Source organism: Conger conger, chromosome 17 (assembly GCF_963514075.1).
Source record: "Conger conger chromosome 17, fConCon1.1, whole genome shotgun sequence".
Lineage (NCBI taxonomy): Eukaryota > Metazoa > Chordata > Actinopteri > Anguilliformes > Congridae > Conger > Conger conger.
Genome location: NC_083776.1, coordinates 3071239 through 3095238, shown reverse-complemented (window position 1 = coordinate 3095238; position 24000 = coordinate 3071239). Strand labels below are relative to the sequence as shown.

Sequence of the window (24000 nt, the reverse complement as noted above, 5' to 3'; positions counted from 1 at the left end):
CTTACGCAGGGCGAGGCCATTACGGCTCTTACGCAGGGCGAGGCCATTACGGCTCTTACGCAGGGCGTGGCCATTACGGCTCTTAGGCAGGGCGAGGCAATTACGGCTCTTACGCAGGGCGAGGCCATTACGGCTCTTACGCAGGGCGAGGCCATTACGGCTCTTAGGCAGGGCGAGGCCATTACGGCTCTTACGCAGGGCGAGGCCATTACGGCTCTTACGCAGGGCGAGGCCATTACGGCTCTTACGCAGGGCGCGGCCATTACGGCTCTTACGCAGGGCGCGGCCATTACGGCTCTTACGCAGGGCGCGGCCATTACGGCTCTTACGCAGGGCGAGGCCATTACGGCTCTTACGCAGGGCGAGGCCATTACGGCTCTTACGCAGGGCGAGGCCATTACGGCTCTTACGCAGGGCGAGGCCATTACGGCTCTTACGCAGGGCGAGGCCATTACGGCTCTTACGCAGGGCGAGGCCATTACGGCTCTTACGCAGGGCGAGGCCATTACGGCTCTTACGCAGGGCGAGGCCATTACGGCTCTTACGCAGGGCGAGGCCATTACGGCTCTTACGCAGGGCGAGGCCATTACGGCTCTTAGGCAGGGCGTGGCCATTACGGCTCTTACGCAGGGCGTGGCCATTACGGCTTTTACGCAGGGCGTGGCCATTACGGCTCTTACGCAGGGCGAGGCTCTTACGCAGGGCGAGGCCATTACGGCTCTTACGCAGGGCGCGGCCATTACGGCTCTTACGCAGGGCGAGGCCATTACGGCTCTTACGCAGGGCGAGGCTCTTACGCAGGGCGAGGCTCTTACGCAGGGCGAGGCTCTTACGCAGGGCGAGGCCATTACGGCTCTTACGCAGGGCGCCGCCATTACGGCTCTTACGCAGGGCGAGGCCATTACGGCTCTTACGCAGGGCGAGGCCATTACGGCTCTTACGCAGGGCGGGGCCATTACGGCTCTTACGCAGGGCGTGGCCATTACGGCTCTTACGCAGGGCGAGGCTCTTACGCAGGGCGAGGCCATTACGGCTCTTACGCAGGGCGCGGCCATTACGGCTCTTACGCAGGGCGAGGCCATTACGGCTCTTACGCAGGGCGAGGCTCTTACGCAGGGCGAGGCCATTACGGCTCTTACGCAGGGCGGGGCCATTACGGCTCTTACGCAGGGCGTGGCCATTACGGCTCTTACGCAGGGCGAGGCTCTTACGCAGGGCGAGGCCATTACGCCTCTTACGCAGGGCGGGGCCATTATGGCTCTTACGCAGGGCGAGGCCATTACGGCTCTTACGCAGGGCGTGGCCATTACGGCTCTTACGCAGGGCGAGGCTCTTACGCAGGGCGAGGCCATTACGGCTCTTACGCAGGGCGCGGCCATTACGGCTCTTACGCAGGGCGCGGCCATTACGGCTCTTACGCAGGGCGAGGCCATTACGGCTCTTACGCAGGGCGAGGCCATTACGGCTCTTACGCAGGGCGTGGCCATTACGGCTCTTACGCAGGGCGAGGCTCTTACGCAGGGCGAGGCCATTACGGCTCTTACGCAGGCCAATGGCTGCCCGTTATGACTGACTGTGAAGCTGTTCTCTTTCTCTCGGATTAATCCTCTACTCTCTCCTTCTCTCCACAGTTCAATTTCACATCGCGCATTTATACGAGATTCAGGTAAGCGGCTGGATTTATTTCTGTTTTTCCCCCACTTTTCCTAGATGTTGGGAAGTATTTTTCCACACAGAGAGTGGTCACTGTGTGGAATAGCTTGCCAGGACATGTAGTGGAGGCAGAAACACTACCATTATGGGTAGGAAAATGCTCGCTTTTCTGGGCTTAATGGCCTAATCTCGCCATTATGTTATGTTACTACCAAGTATGCGTATTCAATTATTATGCACTTTCATGAAAAGTATCTGTACAGGATTAAAGTGGTGGTCGTTGGTCAGCGGGGTGCTTGGGCTGTGGTTTACAGAGTGGGGTTACGGGGGACGGCTTCCCTGTTGTGTGTTTGGCTGCGTTAGCTCGGTCCTCTGCGATCTTCCCCTGTGACTCACGGCGGTAATGAAGCGGGAGGTAGCGGGCGCCCCGGGGGGGGGGCTAACCCCCCCCCCCTCACAGCCGGGTCCCAGGGGGGGGCGAGGCAGTCCACACACCGCTCCGTCCCTCAGAGCGCAGCTGCAAGTTCAGCCGGTAAACAAGATGGCCGACCCCCAGCGAGTTTTGAGTTCAGACCCCCAGGAAAATCCCTGCTGGCTGGTTTTCCACAGTCCCTGGGCCTTTCGCTACGAGTTGAGGCGATAAACAAGATGGCCGACCCCTGTGAATTTGAGTTCACACCCCCAGGAAAAGCCCCTGATATTCCACAGTCCCTGGGCCCGTTGGCTTACAGTTCAGGTGATAAACAAGATGGCCAGCCCCGGCGAGTTTGAGTTCAGACCCCCAGGAAAAGCCCCTGATTTTCCACAGTCCCTGGGCCCGTTAGCTACGAGCGCTCATTAGCCCCTCTCTCCCGGGGCGGAATCCTGGCCCGGCGGCGCCATGGTAACCGCGGGAGCTCTGCAGACCCAGATGTGTTCACTGGGGTGAGTGTGGGGATTGGCCTTCGGGGACGAGAAGCGCCCAGGGGTCCTGTCCTCGGTGTGAATGTTCAGCAGCCGCCGCTGCTCCTGGGCGCTCGGCTCTTGCGCTCCTGCTACGAACGCGTCGTTGCGTCAGCGTTGGTAGCAGCACGACGGTATTGTTGGAAAACAGAATTTGTAGTGCATCGTACTGAGGTTTCTATTGCTGCATGTTTCACTGATGTGACACGATGTGCCATTTGGGCTCTTTGTGTTGTTGAGCTGTTCTCTGAAATGCTGTAACCGTTGAGCTTTGTACAGTGGAGATGCATGGCCAATGGTTTCCATGAGTACTGCGCTGATAGTCTTGCCAGTTTGAATCTGGGTTGGGGCACAGGTACTCTGATTCGACACTTACCGATATTTCTGTACCAAATGTCTGTGCCGGTCACGTTGTACTGACCGTAAGAAGAGGTGCATGACGTAAGCTAGTTGGCCTGTGGATGGGCCTGGGTTTTACAGCCTCGGGGCTGTCCTTTGTCCTGTGGTGTATCTCCCGTTTACTCACTGGGGCAGGACGGGTTTACTCACTCCCGTGTGTCTGCACGCGCTGCTACTCCAGCTGCCAGGGTTTCGTATATATTTTCCAACAGCAGTAACTTCATGTCCGTCACCGCGATTTGGCATTGCGGAAACCTGCAGTCCGACGTCAACAACGGGGTATAAACAAAGGCCTCAAATGACACGCGTCAGCTGTCAAGAGTGACGCGATGTATCGCGAAAGAAATATCGCTGTTCAGTGCGGCTGGAAAAACTGCCACGTGAAGAAATGCGACTAACATTTTGGCAAACATTTGAATATATATGCAGGGTAAATATATATTTCCAAAACCCAACTCATAGACTTATTTCTGAAATTGTGTGACATATGATAAAAAGTTTTTTCCGTATTTTTACTACGTAATATTTGTACGTACATTCGTCCCGAACACTGGCATTTTAACCCGATCTTGGCGTTTGGTAAAAACACATTGGCGGTTCACCCCGCGTGACCTTGCTGGCCGACCCCGCTCCCCCCTGCTCCGTACCCCGCCAGCGCGTTCTGCTTCCAGAGCACAGACGACCAAGGCTAGCCGTCCAATCAGCCCGCAGGTTACTGAGAGGCAATGCTTCCAGAGCGCAGACACCGGGACTCACTGTCCAATCGGCACGCGGGTCACTGAGGGCGAAACAAACTCAGACTTGTGAGGCGGAGCTCAGATTTCAGCCGGGCAGACTGTGGCCCTGTTGAGTCTCCGAGACTGACCCTCCCCCCCCCCCGTCCCTGTGGCTCTTAACCCCCCCCCCCCCCCTTCCCGGCCTCTTCGCAGACCAGTTAACGTTGTCATTTCCTTCTCCCCAGCCAGCCTGAGAGACCTCCTCATTATCAGTGTTTGTCTGGCCAGAGCCGCGCTGGCTTTGTATGAGATCGCCCATAAAACCCGCCTCTCTCTCTCTCTCTCCCTCCCCCCCCACCTCTCTCTCTCTCTCTCTCTCTCTCTCTCTCTCCCTTTCTCTCTCTCTCTCTCTCCCTTTCTCTCTCTCTCTCCCTCCCTTTCTCTCTCTCTCTCCCTCCCTTTCTCTCTCCCTCTCCCTCCCTCCCTCTCCCTCTCCCTCTCTCTCTCTCTCTCTCTCTCTCTCTCCCTCCCTCTCCCACTCTCCGCTCCCGTCTGTCTGCAGAAAAAGTACCGCGTGGCGAAGGACGCCTATGAAGCGCTGCTGCAGACGGAGAACCTTCCGCCCCAGGTCAAAGCCACCACCCTGCAGCAGCTGGGTGAGACCCGCCAGCCCTCTGCGTTTACACACGGCACACGGACTACACCTGACTCACGGACTACACCTGACTCACAGACTACACCTGACTCACTGATTACACCTGACTCACTGACTACACCTGACTCACTGACTACACCTGACTCACTGACTACACCTGACTCACTGACTACACCTGACTCACTGACTACACCTGACTCACTGACTACACCTGACTCACTGACTACACCTGACTCACTGATTACACCTGACTCACTGACTACACCTGACTCACGGACTACACCTGACTCACGGACTACACCTGACTCACGGACTACACCTGACTCACTGATTACACCTGACTCACTGACTACACCTGACTCACTGACTACACCTGACTCACTGACTACACCTGACTCACTGACTACACCTGACTCACTGATTACACCTGACTCACTGACTACACCTGACTCACTGACTACACCTGACTCACTGATTACACCTGACTCACGGACTACACCTGACTCACTGACTACACCTGACTCACTGACTACACCTGACTCACTGACTACACCTGACTCACTGACTACACCTGACTCACTGATTACACCTGACTCACTGATTACACCTGACTCACTGACTACACCTGACTCACTGACTACACCTGACTCACTGACTACACCTGACTCACTGACTACACCTGACTCACTGACTACACCTGACTCACGGACTACACCTGACTCACTGACTACACCTGACTCACGGACTACACCTGGACATGCACAACGCTCCCTACGCATTCACTGAAGTGCATTGTCTCCATTTTCCCCCTAATACCTTTAAAGTAGTTTCGTGGAGTAGTAAAAAAAAAAAAAAAAGATGTTACCGATTGCCTGTTCTGGACAGCAGTGTGTTTTAAGTAAAGGAAGAACACACCTTGCTGTTGAAAAGAAAAGTGTTTTTCGCTTGAAGGAGTGGACAGTGAGTGATGTGTGTCTCGCTGATGTTTTTGTGAGGAATGCGTGTGACAGTCTGGGCCGATATGTGTGTGTTAGTGTTATCTTCACGATCAGAGTGCTGTGCAGGGTGGGCAGTGTGACGCAGAGACGCTCTCCTAAACGAGTGAAGGGAGAGTGTGTGAGGGGCTGGGCGGCGGACGCCCCTGGGCTTTTGTTCCAGCTCCTGTGTGTTCCCCCTCTACCCATAATGCACCAGTCTCCACACGCTTCTGCATGATGCAACTGCTCATGACTGGAGGACGTGCATGCGCGCGCGCGCACACACACACTCTCCCAGTACACACTGCACACACGCACACTAACCCAGCCCTCCTCCTCCTACACACTACACACCCAACACTCACGGCCCTCCGACACACTGCACCCAACAACCTCAACCCCCCCCTCGCCCCTCCTGCACGCTGGTCTGCTGGCAGAATGTCACTCAGTCATAAAGCCATTTCCATTCTGTGTGGAATTGCTGGTGTTGCTGTGGGTGAACTGGTGGGCAGCCTGCCGCAGGTGTCAGGAGGACAAGCAGTGTGTGTGCCTGTGTGTGTGTGTCTGTGTCTGTGTGTGTGTGTCTGTGTGCGTGTGTCTGTGTGCGTGTGTCTGTGTGCGTGTGTCTGTGTGCGTGTGTCTGTGTGCGTGTGTCTGTGTGCGTGTGCGTGTGTCTGTGTGCGTGTGTCTGCGTGTGTGTATGCATGCATGTGTGTCTGTGTGCGTGTGTCTGTGCGTGTGTGTATGCATGCATGCATGCATGCATGTTTGCGTACGTACGTCTGTGGGTGTTTGTCTGCGTGCGTGTGTGCGTATGTGTGCATGTTTGCGTGTGTGTGTGTGTGTGTGTGTGTGTGTGCGTGTGTGTGTGTGTGTGTGAGTGCGTGCGTGCGTGTGTGTGTGTGCGCGCGTGTGTGTGTGCGTGTGTGTGCGTGTGTGCGTGTGTGTGTGCGTGTGTGTGTGTGTGTGTGCGTGTGCGTGTGCATGTCTTTGCATGTGGCTAAGCTGCCGGTGCTGGGGCTAGTTCTATATCTGGGGCTGGGGCTGGGGCTGGTGTTGGGGCTGGTTCTGTCTCTGTCCTGGCGTGTGAGTGATGGGTGATGGGTGTTGGAGAGCTCTGGGCAGAGCTGGCTGTCACACGGCCTCGGCACAGCCCTTCCCCCTCCTCGCTGGAGAGCTGCAGACCATTTGCTCCGTTTATGAGACTGTCTCATTACGCCCCTGACTCCCTCCTCAGCCCTGCACTATACACCACTCTGCAGCCTGCAACAGCATTCACACGACCTTCCACTCTCCACCCTGCAACAGCATTCACATAACCTTCCACTCTCCAGCCTGCAACAGCATTCACATGACCTTCCACTCTCCAGCCTGCAACAGCATTCACATGACCTTCCACTCTGCAGCCTGCAACAGCATTCACATAACCTTCCACTCTCCGGCCTGCAACAGCATTCACACGACCTTCCACTCTCCGGCCTGCAACAGCATTCACACGACCTTCCACTCTCCAGCCTGCAACAGCATTCACACGACCTTCCACTCTCCAGCCTGCAACTGCATTCACATAACCGTCCACTCTCCAGCCTGCAACAGCATTCACACGACCTTCCACTCTCCAGCCTGCAACAGCATTCACACGACCTTCCACTCTCCGGCCTGCAACAGCATTCACACGACCTTCCACTCTCCAGCCTGCAACAGCATTCACACGACCTTCCACTCTCCGGCCTGCAACAGCATTCACACGACCTTCCACTCTCCAGCCTGCAACAGCATTCACACGACCTTCCACTCTCCAGCCTGCAACAGCATTCACATAACCTTCCACTCTCCAGCCTGCAACAGCATTCACACGACCTTCCACTCTCCCGCCTGCAACAGCATTCACATAACTGTACCATCGTTTGCACTGTGGACAAGCTGGATACGGCAAATTATGAATCTGCCAGTGCACTGTTCTAGCAACAGTGTAATAGCTCATGCACTTGTGCGTCCTGGGCGAATTGGCTGCCAGCGAGTGTGATTCATTGAGGGAGATTTGGACCAATAGGGTTGTTTTGGTAAAAACGTGCGTCTTTAACCCCACCCCTCCTCCCGTTAGGCTGGATGCATCACACAGTGGAACAGCTGGGAGATAAAGCCAACAAGGACAGCTACGCCATTCAGTGTCTGCAGCAGTCGCTGGAGGCAGACCCCAACTCTGGCCAGTCTTGGTACTTTCTTGGCAGGTAAGAGTAAAGACCCCTTTATGGTATGGGGGTCATAAATGTTGTGTTATATTATATTATGATGCCTTAGGCGTTAAGGCAGACGCTCTTATCCAGAGCGACGTCCTCCAGCAAAGTGCATACCCATAACCCAGGGAACAAGTGCGCTGAAAGACCTTAGAGGGGAGTACCGTTTTCAAGTGATTCAAATGTGTTATTAGAATGTTAAGTCGACATTCTAATGCTGATGTAACGATCGCTACTGGCAACCGAAGGCCATGGTGTTCTAGAACATTGACTGGGATTGGAATTTTGGAGAAAAAAAAAAAAAAAAAAAAAAAAAAAACATTCCAAAAAACCTGCTCTTCAAAGGGGGGGTGGCGGGGGGAAGCCTTTGAGTTTGAGTTTCCCTGCGTTCCTTTGGAAATAAGGCTGCGTAAAAAAAAAGGGGTTGCATCTCTCAATTTTAGAAGGCAAATGTCTGTTCACCATAGAATACATGACCCTCCCAAATCAGAGCTACGAGTTTCCGGGTTCACAAGGAATGCGGCAAAATTTAGCGGGTATTCCCTGTGATATATCTATATCCTGTGAACCCTGTTGTAGTTGCAGTGTCACTGTCCCAATACTTATGGACTCCCCTGTATGAAATGGTTGTGTATTATTCCACCTTGGACTTGGTCACAAACCCTGGGAAATTGAAAAAGGAAAAAAAACGGGCTCCACGTGTGTCTATGTGTCTATGTGTCTGTGTGTCTGTGTGTGGGGTCACTGAAGAGTTGTTGCAGTCAGTTCTCCATTTTGTGCTGTGTCCAGCGGTCTCAGAACTGGACCTAATGTGGACCTTTCTCTTCTCGCTGGCCTCCTAATCGCCCTCGTCTTTCAGGGCGATTAGGAGACTTGGAGATGGAAGTGATTTGGCGTGAACCTTGTAGTGTTTGTTTTGCACTTTTTAAGTGCATATGTCCATTTAACCTTGGGTTAGCCTTGTTTGTTTTTAAAATTCTGTGTTTGTGTTCAGTTGTTATACAGAGAACATGCCTTTACGATGAGGGAGGCTAGCTAGGTTAGTTAGGTTTTAGCTATACAGCTGATAACTGTCCAAACAACTGTTTAAAAACAAGGAACACTAACCCATTGTTAAATGTATGCACGTTGTTCATTTTTTTTTAATTGGATGCATTTGTGTTCTGTTATACAGAGAACGTGCACTGATGATGGGGGATGTTAGCAAAGATATTTTTAGTTGCTGGTTTTCTGCGGTAGTCTGCTCATGTTGTAGAAGAAAGACCTTGTCTATCCATAGTGTTTCTATCAGACGGTCTCATTTATTCTGGATGCTTTGCAGTGCTCTTACCCAGAGCCAGTTGCCCAGAAATGCATTGTAATTGCATTATTTCCATTTGTACAGGGGCTGTATGACAGAAATGTCCTATCTTAAGTCCAAAGTGAAGATGGCAGGAGTCTTGAGAGGATTTTTATTACAGAAGGAAATCTTTGATAACTTTAGGAATATTATCTACTTCATCCTATTTTAGGAAATCCAGGTTAGGAAATCTTAAATATGCAATCCAAAATCGGCGCTCAACTTTCATGTTCATGTCTGTTGCCTAACGACTGACGCCGCTTTTTTTCATGTTTCATACATTTCATTTTTCAATTAAATGTACGTTAGTTAGCTAGCTAGCTAGCTATCTAGCAGAGAGTATTTATAGGTCTTACAAGCATACTAACTGTCTAGCAATCTATATGTAAATATTGGGGGTGACATATGTCTCCCATCAAACGTACACGTATGACTAGGGCACCTGTTCCCATACGACCTGTGACGTTACCTACCGGTCCAAACCGCTACGTGGATTTCAGTACCGCGCGCAAATGTTACACTCCCTCTATCAACTCAGTCAGATGTAGTGACGGAAGGTACCGTTGAAAGCTGGCTAACATCGTTAAACTCGGTCAGAATGCAAAAGCGAAACGTTAACTCATTTGTACATATAGCAGGGAATTCCAACTGTTAAATAAAACTATTGAATTGTCAAATACCTTTGCAATGAAAATACGTTAGCTAGTACCATTTTAAAAGTAGCGAAATGGCAGAGGAGCTGTTATGGCAGTTAGTGACTGTTCTAGCTAACGTTAGTTCCAATGGCTAACAATGAAGTTGGGACACCAGCGGAGTTGTTCTAAAGTTAGGAAGGACACTTTTGGATTTTGGCAAGTTAGTGTTTTAGTCTTGCCCCTGGTTCCTATTATTATTATATTATAATTATTGGAAATACTATGCACTGACATGCCTGAATTTGGTTTAATGAATTTCTATTTATACTTGGATTCTGCTTAATTTGGTTATGGGAGTGATTTTTTAAATATTGTGCGGTTGCGTGTGAGTGTAGGTACTTCTGCGCTTCATGTTGTTAATGCTCTTTCCGGTTTTTCTGCTCCAGGTGCTACTCGAGTATCGGGCGGGTCCAGGATGCCTTCATCTCCTACAGGCAGTCCATCGATAAGTCGGAGGCCAGCGCGGACACCTGGTGCTCGATAGGGTAAAGGCCTGCTCTCTCTCCTTTTCTGCTCTCTCTTTCTGCTCTCTTTCTGCTCTTATTTTGTGCTTTTTTTTTCTGCTCTCCTTTTTTTTGCTCTCACCCCATTTCCTGCTCTCTCATTTTGTTTAAAAGATCTTTCAGCCTTTTGTGTTCTCCCCTGTTTGGATTCAACAGGGCTCTGCGCTAACGTTTTCTTCCCCTGTAGAGCAAGTTGGGGAAAAAAAAGCACTAATGCATCCCAATTAGTAGATATTGTCCTCAATAATTTCCCCAGTTGGCACTCCCAGTTGAAATCTTTTCACAGACCTCTTTGAAGCTTTGAGTCTTTTGTTCTGCCCTGTTTTGAGTGGGTCAGTAGAGCTGCCGCTGGTCTGTGGAGCGGTCGCTCTCTCACTAACGGGCCGGCGTTATTGGGATGCCCTGGGGGCAGAAACCGGAAGTCTGGCCTGCTGAAACCGGAAGTCTGGCCGGCTGAAACCGGAAGTCTGGCCGGCTGAAACCGGAAGTCTGGCCGGCTGAAACCGGAAGTCTGGCCGGCTGAAACCGGAAGTCTGGCCTGCTGACACCGGAAGTCTGGCCTGCTGAAACCGGAAGTCTGGCGGGCTGAAACCGGAAGTCTGGCCTGCTGACACCGGAAGTCTGGCCTGCTGACACCGGAAGTCTGGCCTGCTGAAACCGGAAGTCTGGCCTGCTGAAACCGGAAGTCTGGCCTGCTGGAACCGGAAGTCTGGCCTGCTGAAACCGGAAGTCTGGCCGGCTGAAACCGGAAGTCTGGCCGCCTGAAACCACCGCTGGAACAGGCCCGCGTCTGTGGCCTGCCCTCGTAGTGCGCTGACGGGGTAGCCTTGGCTCCAACAGGCTGCTAAAGAGCCAGCGCTGTGCGTGTTCACGACCCAAACCGCCCAGGAGGAAGTCCAGCTCTTTCCTCCTCCGCAATCGGGAGGTAAAGCGGATGTTTCGGGAACGATACCTCCGGCATACTGCTCCCTATGAAATAGAGTGGCGAAAGCTAAATATAAGCATACTACATAGCGTTGAAGTCTGGGCTTCATGGTTTTAATGCATAGCTGTATGCTGAATACGATGGGATTTAAATTTTGTAAAAACTCCTGTTTTGCTGGTCTGGCTGAGGATAGATAACCTCATCTTTGTTCCTGCAGTGATGCATGTTGTTCTCAACTCTGACTGCGCTCGTAACTGATTTTTTAAAAAGTTACGTAAAGCTGCATGTCGATCAATCGCTGATGATACGGAGCCTTGTCATTTTGTGGTTATGGAATGGTTTATTGCTTCATTTCATGTGAAGTTGTCGTCGCTGCTGCCTGTGATGAAATAGCGCATGATGACACACGCTAGCGTAGCGTTCATGCAGTTCGGCGGGACATCCGCTTCGCCCGGCCGTGCAGTGTGGATGGCACAGTGTGTGTTTACACCCGCCGGTGTGTGTGCGCTTGGCACCGTTGACACGGAGGTGATTTAGCGCACCGATAAAGGGGCGATAAATCTTCGCCTGGGCCTGGCACCAGGGAATCGGATCGCCGCGCTGACGGAAACCTGACCCTCTCCCCCACTGCATCCCGGGTCCTCAGTGCGTACGGGGTCACGTGGTCCTCTCCCTGAGAGAGGGAGAGATTTCTCTCCGCAGTGGAAGGACGGTTCTGAGGAAGCGGGCGATGGGTGAGAACCTGAACAGGCATCGCGGCAGACGCCTCTATCAGGACCCTGGGCTGTCGTTTATCCGGTGCTGTTTTGTAAAATCTAATTTTTAAATGGGCTTGTGTTAAAGGTTTCCGTTGAAGCCCGCCCCCCAGAAACTCCTGTATCTCTCTTTCATCCATTTAACCCTCTCCCTACCTCTCTCTCTCTCTCTCTCACTCCCTAACGCTCTTTCCCTCCTGCCCTCTCTTTCCTCTCTCCCCCCTCTCGGTCTCTCCCCCTGCTCGCCTCTCTCTCTGTCTCTCTTCCCCAATACTCTCACTCTCCCTCCCTCTCCCTTTCTCTCCTCTTCTGTCTTCCCCTCCTCCCTCTCCCCTCTCGTTCACCCTCTCTCTCCCCCCTCCCTCTCTCTCTCTCTCTCTCCCTCCTCTCCTCTCCTCCCTCCCCTCCTCTCTCCCTCCCCCTCTGTCCCTCCCCCCCCCTCTCTCTCTCTCCCTCCCCTCCCTCCCTCTCTCTCTCTCTCCCTCTCCCCCTCCCCCTCCCTCCCTCTCCTCCTCCCCCTCCCTCCCTCTCCTCCTCCTCCCCCCCTCCCTCCCTCCCTCTCCTCCCTCTCTCCTCCCCCTCCCTCTCCTCCTCTCCCCCTCTCTCCCTCCCCTCCCTCTCTCCCCCCCTCCCCCCCTCCTCTCTCCCCCCCTCCCTCTCCTCCCCTCCCCCCCCTCTCCCTCCCTCTCTCCCTCTCCCTCCCCCCTCTCTCTCCCCCTCTCCCTCCCTCCCTCCCCCTCTCTCTCTCTCCCTCTCCTCCTCCTCCTCTCCTCCTCCTCCTCCTCTCCCCCTCTCCCCCCCTCTCCCTCTCTCTCCCCCCCTCTCCCCCCCTCTCCCTCCCTCCCTCAGGGTGCTGTACCAGCAGCAGAGTCAGCCCATGGACGCTCTGCAGGCCTACATCTGCGCGGTGCAGCTGGACCACGGGCACGCGGCGGCCTGGATGGACCTGGGCACGCTGTACGAGTCCTGCAACCAGCCGCAGGACGCCATCAAATGCTACATCAACGCCACGCGCAGCAAGGCCTGCACCAACACGTCCGCCCTCGCCACGCGCATCAAATGCCTGCAGGTACCTCCCGCGGCCCGGCGCCGCCTCCGCCCGCGCCTCCCAGCCCCTCGGTCTGCGTGCGCTCCTTAAGGGCTGTCCCATCAGTGTTCCTGAGTGCGTGTATTCACCCACTGAGAAGGCTGCATTCGTCCCACACCTTTTCATTTTAGCCCTAAAAAAAAAAAAAAAGTAAATTGATTTTTTTTTATTTCTGTTTAATGTGTGTTGAGTCAGAGGGCATTTCCACCTGTAACATGTAAACATTATTCCACCAGCCTGATTATTTCCCCACTGATTTCTTTGACCTTTTGTTTTTTAATTTAATCATTTCATTCATTTAAAAAAAATATATATATACAATGCTGAAACATCTTAAGTCTCTTGTTAACGTTTCTTAAAGTGAAGTGCAGTGTCTGGTGTAGTGGAAGACAGTAGTTAGATTCACCATAGTTCATGTTCGCCTAGATCGGCATTAAGTTGTCTTTTTACGCAATTTCTCCTAGGCTCAGTTGTGTAACCTCCAACAAAGTAGTCTACCGAGTAAAAGTAAAATGCTTCCTAGTATTGAGGAGGCGTGGAGCCTACCGATTCCTGCTGAGCTCACGTCCCGACAGGGAGCCCTGAACTCTGCCCACCAGGTGAGAGGAGCTAGAGAACCTGTCCTGTAGAACCCCCCCCCGCTACCGCCCGACCGCCAACCTCACTAAACACGTACACCAGTGGAGCCTTCTTTCCCCCCCAGCCCCTTCCTTGTACAAGGAAAAACAAAACATTACTGCCAAATAAAACATCCTGTTACGCAAGCTGACTTTTGGTGGATCATAGGGGTGTTTCAAAAATTGTGCCTCTCTCCGTTTGTGCCTTTTCAGTGTAGCCCGGCTGAATTTGTGCTACGGTGATTTTTGTTTCTCCTTTTACAATCGGGAGAAAAACATTTTCTAAATTTAAATTTCCAAAAAAAATTTTCAAATGACATTAAAAAGAATGCTCACTGAAAGTAATGTTTAGTGAATGTGGCTCATTTCTGTCATTTTCTTGACAACATTAACAATATTGAATAAGCCTGCACACACAAACCTAAAGGCAAAAAAGGATTTAATTCCACGTAGATGCACTGACACGTAATTTGTTTGGTTAATTTTAAGATTCAGGAGTGTGTTATGGTTTCTAAAATGTAGACCAAGACTGTTTAAATTTGCCCTTGTTAGTTTAACACTTAGTGGTTTGTTGGATGTATATTATAGTGCAGTGCATTGTTAGTATTCAATGTTCAGTCCTAGATAAGGGGGGGGGGTTTGGTTTGGTTACCGTGACAACAACCATCACATGCATCAGTTTCCAAATAATGTAACTTTCACTCATTCATTCTGTCAACATGCAGCTAACTGCTAACTGTTGCCGACTGTGGGTGAATAATTTAATTTAATTTAGTCTGCAGGTAACACTGAGCTGTGACTGTGAATTCATGTTTACGTAAATGTTACAGGTGCAGCTGGCTGTTTGTCACCTGTGCTTTATTGAATACCGAGGACTTTTATTGTCACTAGTTTGCTAGAAGGTTCTGGAAGCGTCGGTATTTTGGTGACGTTAACCTGGTCATAAATTCTCTGGCCGCCAATGACTCCATCCCTGTTTTCTTGGGCAGCTGTTTGACGTTAAAAGCACCTCTGGGGAAAAAATGCTTTAATGGCAAACGGTGGCGAGACAGAATTTGTTTATTCATTTTTGAAAATTATTTAGTTTTTTTTTCCTTTCCTCATCCTTCATGCCAAGAAAACCACATTGGCTGATTAATTGTGCCGGAAGATTCTGTGCCAGAATCTGAGAGTTTATGACCCGGGGAAAATCCTTTAAGGTCCTTAAATATACTTTCTCTTGATTAGAAGGGTTTTTTGGGCCAGGAAAATCTTTTGAGAGGATGTACTGGGCAGTAAGAAAATGCAGTACAAGAAAGTTTAGAATTATTATTTAAGATGAATGTTGAAATATACTGTATATGTGCTTGCTTTGCTGAATGCCACCGGTGATCTATAAAACACCTGTAAGAAAACCATGATATTAGCTTCTATAATTCTTGCAGCTAATCTTGTGTTGTTTTATTCAGATGAGTTTATTTCAGATCCTGCTGCTGTGCTAGTAATTACCTCTTAATTGATTCACAGTGATTGAGGGTCACACAAGGGTGTGTGTGTGTGTGTGTGTGTGTGTGTGTGCGCGTGCGTGTGCGTGCGCGTGTGTGTGCGCGTGTGTGTGTGTGCGCGTTTGTGTGCGCGTGTGAGCAAGCGTGTGTGCGTGCGTGCGTGCGTCTGAGCGAGCGTGTGTGCAAGCGTGTGCGCGTGTGCAAGCGTGTGCGCGTGTGCAAGCGTGTGTGTGTGCGTCAGCGTGGTTCCCTGGCTGTGCGTGGCCGTTGATTGGGTGAAGTCGGCTCTCACACAGCAGCAGCGGACCCTCCCTGGGGCGGTGAGAGAGCGCGGTGGAGGCAGGAGCAGGGCGATGGCGGTTATGACCGTGGCACTGTAACGCTCTCCTGTGCTCTGTGTCGATGGCGGTTATGACCGTGGCGCTGTAACGCTCTCCTGTGCTCTGTGTCGATGGCGGTTATGACCGTGGCGCTGTAACGCTCTCCTGTGCTCTGTGTCGATGGCGGTTATGACCGTGGCGCTGTAACGCTCTCCTGTGCTCTGTGTCGATGGCAGGCGTGTAAAGCTCAGAGTAATGAAGGAGGCTTGAGGCCCCCTCAGGCCACACCGCAGCCCTTGCCTCAGCACGTGGGCCCCTCCAGCCAAACCGACGACCAGTCCAGCCCCGCCAAGAGGAAGAGGACGTCCAGCCCGGCCAAGGTACCGGGGAACGGGGCCGCCCACCACACCGAAACGCAAGGCTCATTTCAGGGCCACGAGCCTTCACTCAGCTCAGGGTGTTCCCCAGGTTTTTAAGTAGCCAGCCGTTTGAGAAAACTAGCCAGCTACGGATGCAGTGGGGAGACACTTCTGACATTCTTCTGACGACATATTTGCTCCAAAAAAAAGCATGTAAACATTAACTATGCGTCTAAAAGTAACCAGTCAAGCAGATGTGTGTAGTCGGCCATTTATCTGACAGCTGGGACTGCTTGCTAGCTCGCTCTGTCGACTCCCATCAGGGACTGCAGGTTGCGTTAGCCAGCTCGCTAACCTTAAACTAGGTCAAAATCGCGAAAGCAAAAAGGTATGCATTTTATGTGTAAACTGTCATTTTGACAATTAAATTAAAAAATTGAATTGTCTCATTTCTTCGTGTTTAAAAAGGACATTGTTTAATGTTGTCATTTGCGCTTCGTTTTAAAGTGGGTGTTGGTTTTGGCACCGTTACCGTTCTGAGAGTTGGTTTTAGCACCGCGAGGCTTCAGTCCGTGTTCTGCTCCAGAAGCTGGCTGTTCACCTTCGGGATTCTCACCCCCTTCCCCCCTCCTTTTTTATTTTTTTAACCGCAGAACTCTCTGGATTCCTGGGCGAACAGTCCGGTCCAACAGCAGGTGCCGAACTGGTATTTATCACCGCCGAAACTGCAGGTGGGTACACTGTCGAACAGCTGTGGACGCTGTGCTGTGTGCTATGGCAGTTATGGCAGTTATGGCAGTTATGATGGTAAGCCTCTCTCTCTCTCTCTGCCTCTGCACAGCTCCTGGATCAGTTACGGGCCAACAGGACGAGCCTGAAGCCAGCGCAGCTACAGATCCTGGATCAGCTGGAGGGCCAGTTCAACCTCATGCAGCAGCATCAGCAGCAGGTGTGTGTGCGTGCGTGAAAAGAAGTGAGAAGTGGATTTTGACCTGAGAAATGCCTACAATCTGAGTGCGCATTCGAAGTAGCACTAACCCTGACCGCTCAGAGAAAGGTGTGGCACATTGAGCTGGATGAAGATGACCTGACCCTCCTCTTCCTCCTCCTCCTCCAGATGAGACACCCCGCGGCCGGACAGGGGCGCCCCACCGTGCCCAACGGCCCCACAGCGAACTCGTCGCCCCCCTCCGCCCCCAACCCCAACACCCCCCTGTCCCGAACCCTCTCCGCCCCGCCCCTCTCCGCCCGCCAGCCAATGGCCAACGGACCTTTCCCGGCAAGCCCCGCCCCCTGTAGCACAGCAGGAATGCTGGGTAACGCAGACACTATTTCTGTAGGCAATAATCACAGGGCAGGAGCGGGAAGCAACGGAAATGTGCCTTACCTGCAGCTCAACACACTACCTCACAACTGCACAACCCCGGGCAGAGGCAGCGGAGAGGGGCCGTGGACAACCCAACACGTCACCTCCACTCAGGTACAACCCAACACGTCACCTCCACTCAGGTACAACCCAACACCTCACCTCCACTCAGGTACAACCCAACACGTCACCTCCACTCAGGTACAACCCAACACGTCACCTCCACTCAGGTACAACCCAACACGTCACCTCCACTCAGGTACAACCCAACACGTCACCTCCACTCAGGTACAACCCAACACCTCACCTCCACTCAGGTACAACCCAACACGTCACCTCCACTCAGGTACAACCCAACACGTCACCTCCACTCAGGTACAACCCAACACAACCCAACACCTCACCTCCACTCAGGTACAACCCAACACAACCCAACACGTCACCTCCACTCAGGTACAACCCAACACGTTACCTCCACTCAGGTACAACCCAACACGTCACCTCCACTCAGGTACAACCCAACACGTCACCTCCACTCAGGTACAACCCAACACCTCACCTCCACTCAGGTACAACCCAACACAACCCAACACGTCACCTCCACTCAGGTACAACCCAACACGTTACCTCCACTCAGGTACAACCCAACACCTCACCTCCACTCAGGTACAACCCAACACAACCCAACACGTCACCTCCACTCAGGTACAACCCAACACAACCCAACACGTCACCTCCACTCAGGTACAACCCAACACGTCACCTCCACTCAGGTACAACCCAACACCACCTCCACTCAGGTACAACCCAACACGCCACCTCCACTCAGGTACAACCCAACACGTCACCTCCACTCAGGTACAACCCAACACGTCACCTCCACTCAGGTACAACCCAACACGTCACCTCCACTCAGGTACAACCCAACACCTCACCTCCACTCCGGTACAACCCAACACAACCCAACACGTCACCTCCACTCAGGTACAACCCAACACGTCACGTTAAATCTAATCTGGCTCAGTCTAGATTTGGACATTGCGGTTATTTGTGTCGATGGATAACTGTTAATGACGGTGAGGTGAGAGTAAATGCTGCTGGGTCAGTGTTGTGGTTCAGTAATCCTGACCCCCCCCCCCCCTCCTTCTCTCTCCGGTTGCAGGGCCTTCAGAAGGGTCCCGGTTCGCATTCGGCTGGTCCCAATGGCGACCGGGCTTTCCCCTCCCCCCAGGCGGCCGGAGCCGGTACCCAGAATCAGGTTGGGCCCTCCGCCCCGCTCACGCCGGGCACCGCTCTCAATCACCACCCCTCGCCCCCCCACACTGCTACCTCAGGCGGACAACAAGGCACCCCCGCAACCAAAGAGAGCAGGCCCTCAGGAAACGGCCCCGCCCCGGGGCCCGACGGCCGCAGGCATTCCGGGGAGACCCCCCCCAACAGCGCCGCCGGCCCGGAGGGACCGCCTAATCACGTCCACCAGGCGGCGGGCGCCCCCGGCGCGGCGTCACCAGGTGCCCTTAGCTCAGACAATCCCCCGCTGTCCGCCGCGCGGGCGGGGAAGGCCGGGCCCGCGGGCGACAGGGTCAACAACGTCCACCCCGCGCTGCGCGCCTCGCCCTCCCCCGCCGCCTCCTCGCCCGCCTCGGCCGCGTCCACCGCCACGCCGTCGCCGCGGCCCGCCGAGCCGCCCGCCGCCCGCGCCGCGCCCCGCCTTAACAGCCCCGCGGCCCCGGGGCCCACGCTCAACGGCAAGGGCCCGGAGGAGGACTCGCAGAGCCCCGTCAAGACGGAGCCGCCCCCCGCCGTCGCCCGCCGGCCCGTCCTGCCCCTCGCGCCCTCCTCCTCCGTCTCCATCTACCCCAGCTCCAGCGACGTGCTCAAGGCCTGCAGGTGAGCCCCCGCCCTGCTCTCTCCGCCCTGCTCGCCTCCAGGCCTGATCAGTGTCCTGCCGTATCTCTGCTGTGTCGTGTCGTGTCGTGTCGTGTCGTGTCGTGTCGTGTCGTGTCGTGTCGTGTCGTGTCGTGTCGTGTCGTGTCGTGTCGTGTCGTGTCGTGTCGTGTCGTGACAACCTTAACTGTGCTCTGTTCGCTTTGGAGTGAAAACCTGCAGGACTGTAGATCTCCAGGAACAGGGTTGGGCAGCCCTGCTCTAGCTGTTGAATGCGGTGTGCTTTGTTAGAGTTTGAATGAAAACCTACAGGACTATAGATCTCCAGGAACAGGGTTGGGCAGCCCTGCTCTAGCTGTTGAATGAGGTGTGCTGTGTTAGGTTTGGAGTGGAAAACTACAGGACTCCAAAAACAGGGTTGGGTACCACTGGGGTAGAGGATGTTGATGTTCAACTTGGATTCGCATTGTAAGAACTTGTTTTGCAGCAATTCCCCTCTATTGCATTTGTTTTAGTTTTAGTCAGAGGCCCAAAGAAAGGCACCAGCCATACACACTATTACACCCTTAGCCAGTTCCCATCCCAGGCAATTGCCTAGATTGCCTATGCCTAGGACCACTGCTGCCTGATAGTTTCATAAAGGGACCACTTACACAGCTCAAGGGATAAAGCCGAATCAATTTAATTCAGTTAATTATTTGTTGCATTAGCGAGGGGATGTGGCCTCTCTCACAGTATTTACATTACATTACATTATAGGCATTAGGCAGGCGCTCTTATCCAGAGCGACGTGCAGCAAAGTGCAAAACCATAACCCAGGGACAAGTGCACTGAAAGACCCTAGAGGGGAGTGTACAGTTTTTACTGTATTTAAATATTATTTTCCATCTTAAATCAACGCATCCTGCCCATATTTGTGTGTATAGAAACTACCCCCCCTCGCTCCCCATAAAATTGATGCATATCTTTCTGCTGTCCTGCCGGGGTGCAGGGAATGACAGCAGGCGTGGAGATGAAAGTTCAACAGTCCCCACCAGAAAGGGGGGGAAAACGGCTCACCAGCTCAAACGCCGAGCTCGTATGCCTGTCAGGGAGGCCTATCTATCGCCACTAAACCGATTCCTGCTGGATAGGGATACGCAGGGTAAACTGAGCTCATCCGGGCACTGGGATTGATTAATACACCTGATACTGCCCGGGTCCTGCACGTGAGCCTTTTTCCATTCTGTATGGATTCCTAACAAGGCTCCCTATGCTACGACCAGATATTATTATTATTATTATTATTATTGAATTCTGCGATAGGCAAGTGACCTGAGGAAATATCTGCCTTCTCCATTCCCTGAACGTACACACTGAGGTGCAACGCTCCAGTAGAGCGTGTAAATCTCAGTCCGAGTATAAGACAGCTGAGCTACGTCTGGCTTTTGTTCATCGACTAAAGCCACCTGTCACCGGCGCTGATGATTAGCGGAATGAGGCCCACGCAGTCTCAAGCATGTGGGAGGGTCAGTCCTCCTGCTATCCCAGAATGCATCACCATGCTGTGAGCGGTGTGAGAACGGTGCGCTTGGTGTTCGAGATGCCCGTGGATGTCCGGAAATCGGGGAAGCATTCTGGAAAATTGAAAGTTGGCCAATGCATTCTGGGATAGCGGGAGGACTCCCCTTGCTCGCCCCTAACAATCCCTCGGAGTGACGCATTGAAGCTGTAGCGCACGATAGCGTTTAGCGCTGTGCCCCTCTGAAGGCGAGCGCATGAGGTTTTGCAGGTTTTATCCCGCGGTGGAGCGGAGATCGAGGCGCGGGCCGCCGCTATTGTTCCACGCGCCTTACGAAGGGGGGGGGGGGGGGGGGGGGACTTTGTGTAACCGCAGTGCGCTTGGAATTCTGGGACGCGCGGTGTGTGCAAGGACTGTCCTTCAGGCCCCAGGAGCCCGTAGGAGACGCAGGGATCAGATATGAAATCTCGACGGCCGCTCAATCTCCGCGGAATGAAATCCGGCGGGCGCGGGGGGGCGGGGGGCGAGCGATCGTGTTCCATAACGCCGGAGTATGTGAACCCGATCCCCCCCCCCCTCCCATCCCCCCCGGATCGATGAGGTCGCCGCATTGTTCCGACGCCCTCAGGAAGCCGCCCGGGCTGAACCTGCATACTCCGGGGCTTTAAACCCTGCGCACAATGCATGGGGGCTTGCACAATGCGGGGGAACTGCGTGTTCTGGAATGTTCTCTCCGCTAAACCGCAGGGAGGGGGGTGAAGGTCTTTATTTATATTGAGCTCTAATAGTGCTGTCGCCACCGACAGGTGCGTGGAAGTCTACAGGTACCTGCATGTTTCGGTTAATTTCATACAAATAATGGGGGTTTGCTGAGAGGCGTAATGATGAGATTTTCCTTCTTTTTTTTCTTTTTTTTTAAACGTACTGGCTGCCACAACCAAGTGCATCCTGGGTGTTGTAGTTCTCCATTATGTGCATGGTGTAGTTCTTGCTCTTGGGTATTTGTGGTTCCTAAGTACCTTACGCAAACTTGCGCAAGCAGGCCCACGTTTTATGCTGTAATTTCCACACCCGTTTTAATTTCATTTGGCATCAGCGGTTTTCCAATACACGGTCCAAACAGTGTTGCTGTGGTGTTTCCAAGTGGGAAATTAACTTTCTGTAGTTGATGAATACTGTATTTTTCCAATGCAGTGTCGTGCCAAGCCAATTTTGCTTGAAAAATGTCTGTGACAAGTCCTGAACAAACTCATGAAAACAATGGCAGTCCTAACAAGTAAAACATGAGTGAGGTCCAAGTCTCCAAATAGAATAGAGACGAGTGAATGTGATTGAACTTGTGTTCGGTGACCAGCTCTTGTGTCTGCTGTGTGTGTGCTGGAATAGCTTCAGACACGCTCCCGAGTTTCTGGGGCTGGCTGCACGGAAGCCTGAACTAAATCGTGTGCAAGTCTCTGTGGGCAAGACTGCCTGCTAAATGCTAATGGTGTACTGCAATGTACATAAATTTTGCTTCAGTTCCAAGGTCAATTATTCAGTTAGTCAGTTGTATAAAAGGCTGTATTGAAGACTAAAATTTGAACTTTATTTCATTAGCTGGCTAGGTAATTACCAAGCTTGCATTTACATTTTTAATTATGTATTCAGTATCCAGTTTTCTAGTTGAACATTCCCCCCCCCGCCCCCCCCAGTGTTTTCCTGCAGATGTCTGTCGTGCTTTAAATGCTGGAATACTAATCGATCACTAGCTGGAGCGTTACCCAGCCGCACCGCGACCCTATAACCCGGTGCTGTGATGTGAATGACACACACTGTTCCTTAGCCGTCTGTTACTGTGCAGCAGCAGTTGTTATTGTGCTGAAAGGAGAGTTTTCACTTGGGTTACGCTGCTTGGGCCTCTGACGGTGTCACCCAGCAGTAACTCAGCATGCAAGAAACATGCTTCTGCATAATGGCCATTCATTTTTACATTTTAATATGCATTCAGTTTGGATCAGTTCACTGACTGGGTATTGATCAAGCTTTCAAATGTCAGTAATTAAATTTGTTTTTCTGTGGTAATTTACTCACTATTGTATGGACATTTGGTTGTAAATTAAAGCTTGCTCATGCTGGCTGAGTATAAGACAGCTGAGCCACGTCTGGCTTTTGTTCATCGACTAAAGCCACCTGTCACCGGCGCTGATGATTAGCGCAATGAGGCCCACGCAGTCTCAAGCATGTGGGACGGTCAGTCCTCCTGCTATCCCAGAATGCATCACCATACTGTGTGAATAGGATACTTGGTGTTTGACACATTCTGGAAAAATGAAAGTTGGTAATGCATTCTGGGATAGCAGGAGGACTTACCTTGGTAGCCCATAATACTCTCACCCCTGTCCCCTTCCCTTGCAGTGAAGCACTGAGGGTTGATGAGGTATCACAAGAACAGAACTGTGGGAATTGCTTCCTGTTCGGTATATCGTCCGCTATTTAGGGGATCGGCCATTTTGTAGGGTTTGCAGATTTAATAGTTCACTCAGTATTCCCCAGAATGCATTGCAGAATTTAGGGTAAAAAACCACGTCGGGTGAAATCGATATACACGACTTGATCGGAGAGATTTTTGTCAAAATGGCGAAGGATGTGGTGTCTCGGTGGCGCAGCCTGTAGAGCACTGACCGCATGCTCACTGTGAGCCGCGACGTCAACGGTTCCAATCCGACCGCCCGACATTTGTTGCATGTCTTCCCCTCTCTCTCGCTCCCATTCCTCCTGTCTCTCTATACTATATACTGTCCAATAAAGCTGAAAAAGGCCTTTTTAAAAAAATATATATATCTTTAAAAAAATAAAATAAAATGGCGAAGGTTGAGCAACAAATGTAAGGCTGGCAGAACATTCTCCCGCCAACAAAAAACAACTTTCTTTTCTTTAATTGTCTATTAGTTATTAATCACAGATACATACAACGAGACAGGAAAACCCTTGTATGAAACTTACAAATCTTTTTTTTTTTAAAGGCCCATTTCTTCCTTGCTTGCTCACCATTTCTTGCTTGTCTGGTATTGTTGGCGATTTTGCCTGCATGAACAAGGCCAACACTAGCTTTTCCAGTAATGAACTGCTCAGTTGGCTCAAGACAGGGTTTCTATCAGTTTAGTCCTTTTCTATTCCAGATTCATTAAATTCTCATTGGCTAGAGTCGCGGTCACATGATTCTGAGGGCACCAGGATGTCCCCAGGCGTACGGTCAACCCAGCTTTGCAAAGATCCACGTGATAAAGTCCAAACTTGTTAAAATGGCTCTGTTTATTTTGCAGTGGTGTATTTGTCTTGGAGCTGTTCATTAAGTTTTTGGGAAATGCTGATGTGCATTAAAAACAAAAGAATCCAGTAGCGCTTGCCTGCATGGACCTCCCAGTGCGATGCTCAGTTCAGTTGGCTCTTGGTGTACTTCCAGAAATGTCTATTTTTAAGTGCGGTGTTGTTCTTGTATTTCAGGAACCTGGGCAAGAACGGCTTATCGAACAGCAGCATTTTACTGGACAAGTGTCCCCCCCCTCGACTGCCTGCCCCACCTTTCCCCTCACTGCCAAAGGAC

At 52.0% G+C, this 24000-nt stretch overlaps 1 protein-coding gene across 6 annotated transcripts in view; it reads left to right on the top strand.

Moving 5' to 3' along the window:
* The window catches only part of kdm6a (lysine (K)-specific demethylase 6A), an 89607-nt gene that overhangs the window by 53055 nt on the left and 12552 nt on the right, over nt 1-24000 (top strand). For 4 of the 6 annotated variants that reach the window (XM_061225479.1, XM_061225477.1, XM_061225478.1 and 1 more), the window contains 12 exons: nt 1632-1666; nt 4273-4366; nt 7447-7573; nt 10000-10098; nt 12646-12865; nt 13348-13482; nt 15541-15684; nt 16317-16394; nt 16505-16612; nt 16781-17143; nt 18192-18919; nt 23901-24000. The exon at nt 23901-24000 is cut by the window's right edge and continues 30 nt beyond it. In XM_061225479.1, the coding sequence (XP_061081463.1) occupies nt 1632-1666; nt 4273-4366; nt 7447-7573; nt 10000-10098; nt 12646-12865; nt 13348-13482; nt 15541-15684; nt 16317-16394; nt 16505-16612; nt 16781-17143; nt 18192-18919; nt 23901-24000 (2231 nt within the window). The remainder of the gene's footprint in view (nt 1-1631; nt 1667-4272; nt 4367-7446; nt 7574-9999; nt 10099-12645; nt 12866-13347; nt 13483-15540; nt 15685-16316; nt 16395-16504; nt 16613-16780; nt 17144-18191; nt 18920-23900) is intronic. The other 2 variants (XM_061225481.1, XM_061225480.1) reach the window with 1 other exon arrangement.